This window comes from Fukomys damarensis, unplaced genomic scaffold (genome assembly GCF_012274545.1).
Source record: "Fukomys damarensis isolate Sample0158 unplaced genomic scaffold, DMR_v1.0_HiC HiC_scaffold_13, whole genome shotgun sequence".
NCBI lineage: Eukaryota > Metazoa > Chordata > Mammalia > Rodentia > Bathyergidae > Fukomys > Fukomys damarensis.
In genome coordinates this window covers 9,392,320-9,392,915 of record NW_022900925.1, presented here as the reverse complement: position 1 = coordinate 9,392,915, position 596 = coordinate 9,392,320, and the positions used below count along the sequence as shown (strand labels likewise).

Sequence of the window (596 nt, the reverse complement as noted above, 5' to 3'; positions counted from 1 at the left end):
CGTCCAGGCTGCGGCTGTCCTGAAGGCGGCTGGAGAACGAGCGGCCAGCCCTGAAAGCAGCCTTTGCCTCCTCGTCGTTGTCTTGCTCCGCCTTCAGTAGCTGCTCGACATTCATCTCGCCGCCTCCCGGGCTCCCTCGACGGCAGACCCTCTCGGAAGCGGGTTTCCCCTCGGGCGGCTCAGGGTCCCTGTGCCTGGAGGACGAGGGTGAGTCGTGTTCGCGACCTGGCGTTCCGCGGCGGCTCCCGGACCCCGACAGCATCGCTCGGGGGCCGGACTCGACCTCCCAAGCCTCACGTTCCGGCCGGTGGACGATGCTGCCGCTCGAAGCCTTCGAGGACGCCCTGAGGTGGCGGCTCGCGCCCCCAACGTCCTCCGCCTCTTCCTCACCCGACACCCTCAAGCCTGAAGGCGGCTTAGAAGGCGTTCGGTCCGGCCCGCCGCGGAAAACCGTGGCCTCTAGTTCCGCTACATCCAGAAGGGCCGCCTCCGGCCCGGGCAGCCCGCGAGACGACTCCATACTGCGGCGGGGGCCCGGAACCTAGGAATTGCTTCGCCGCATCTCAGGAGGCGGTGGCGGTGCCTTTAAGGGGCGT

General features: G+C 68.8%; 1 protein-coding gene across 1 annotated transcript in view; it reads right to left on the bottom strand.

The window, feature by feature from the left end:
- Nucleotides 1-596, bottom strand: part of Borcs6 (BLOC-1 related complex subunit 6) — a 1,785-nt gene extending 1,189 nt beyond the window's left edge. The window contains 2 exon segments of the mRNA XM_033762801.1: nucleotide 1; nucleotides 4-596. The exon segment at nucleotide 1 is cut by the window's left edge and continues 1,189 nt beyond it. Of these exon segments, the coding sequence (XP_033618692.1) occupies nucleotide 1; nucleotides 4-520 (518 nt within the window). The 5' untranslated portion in view covers nucleotides 521-596.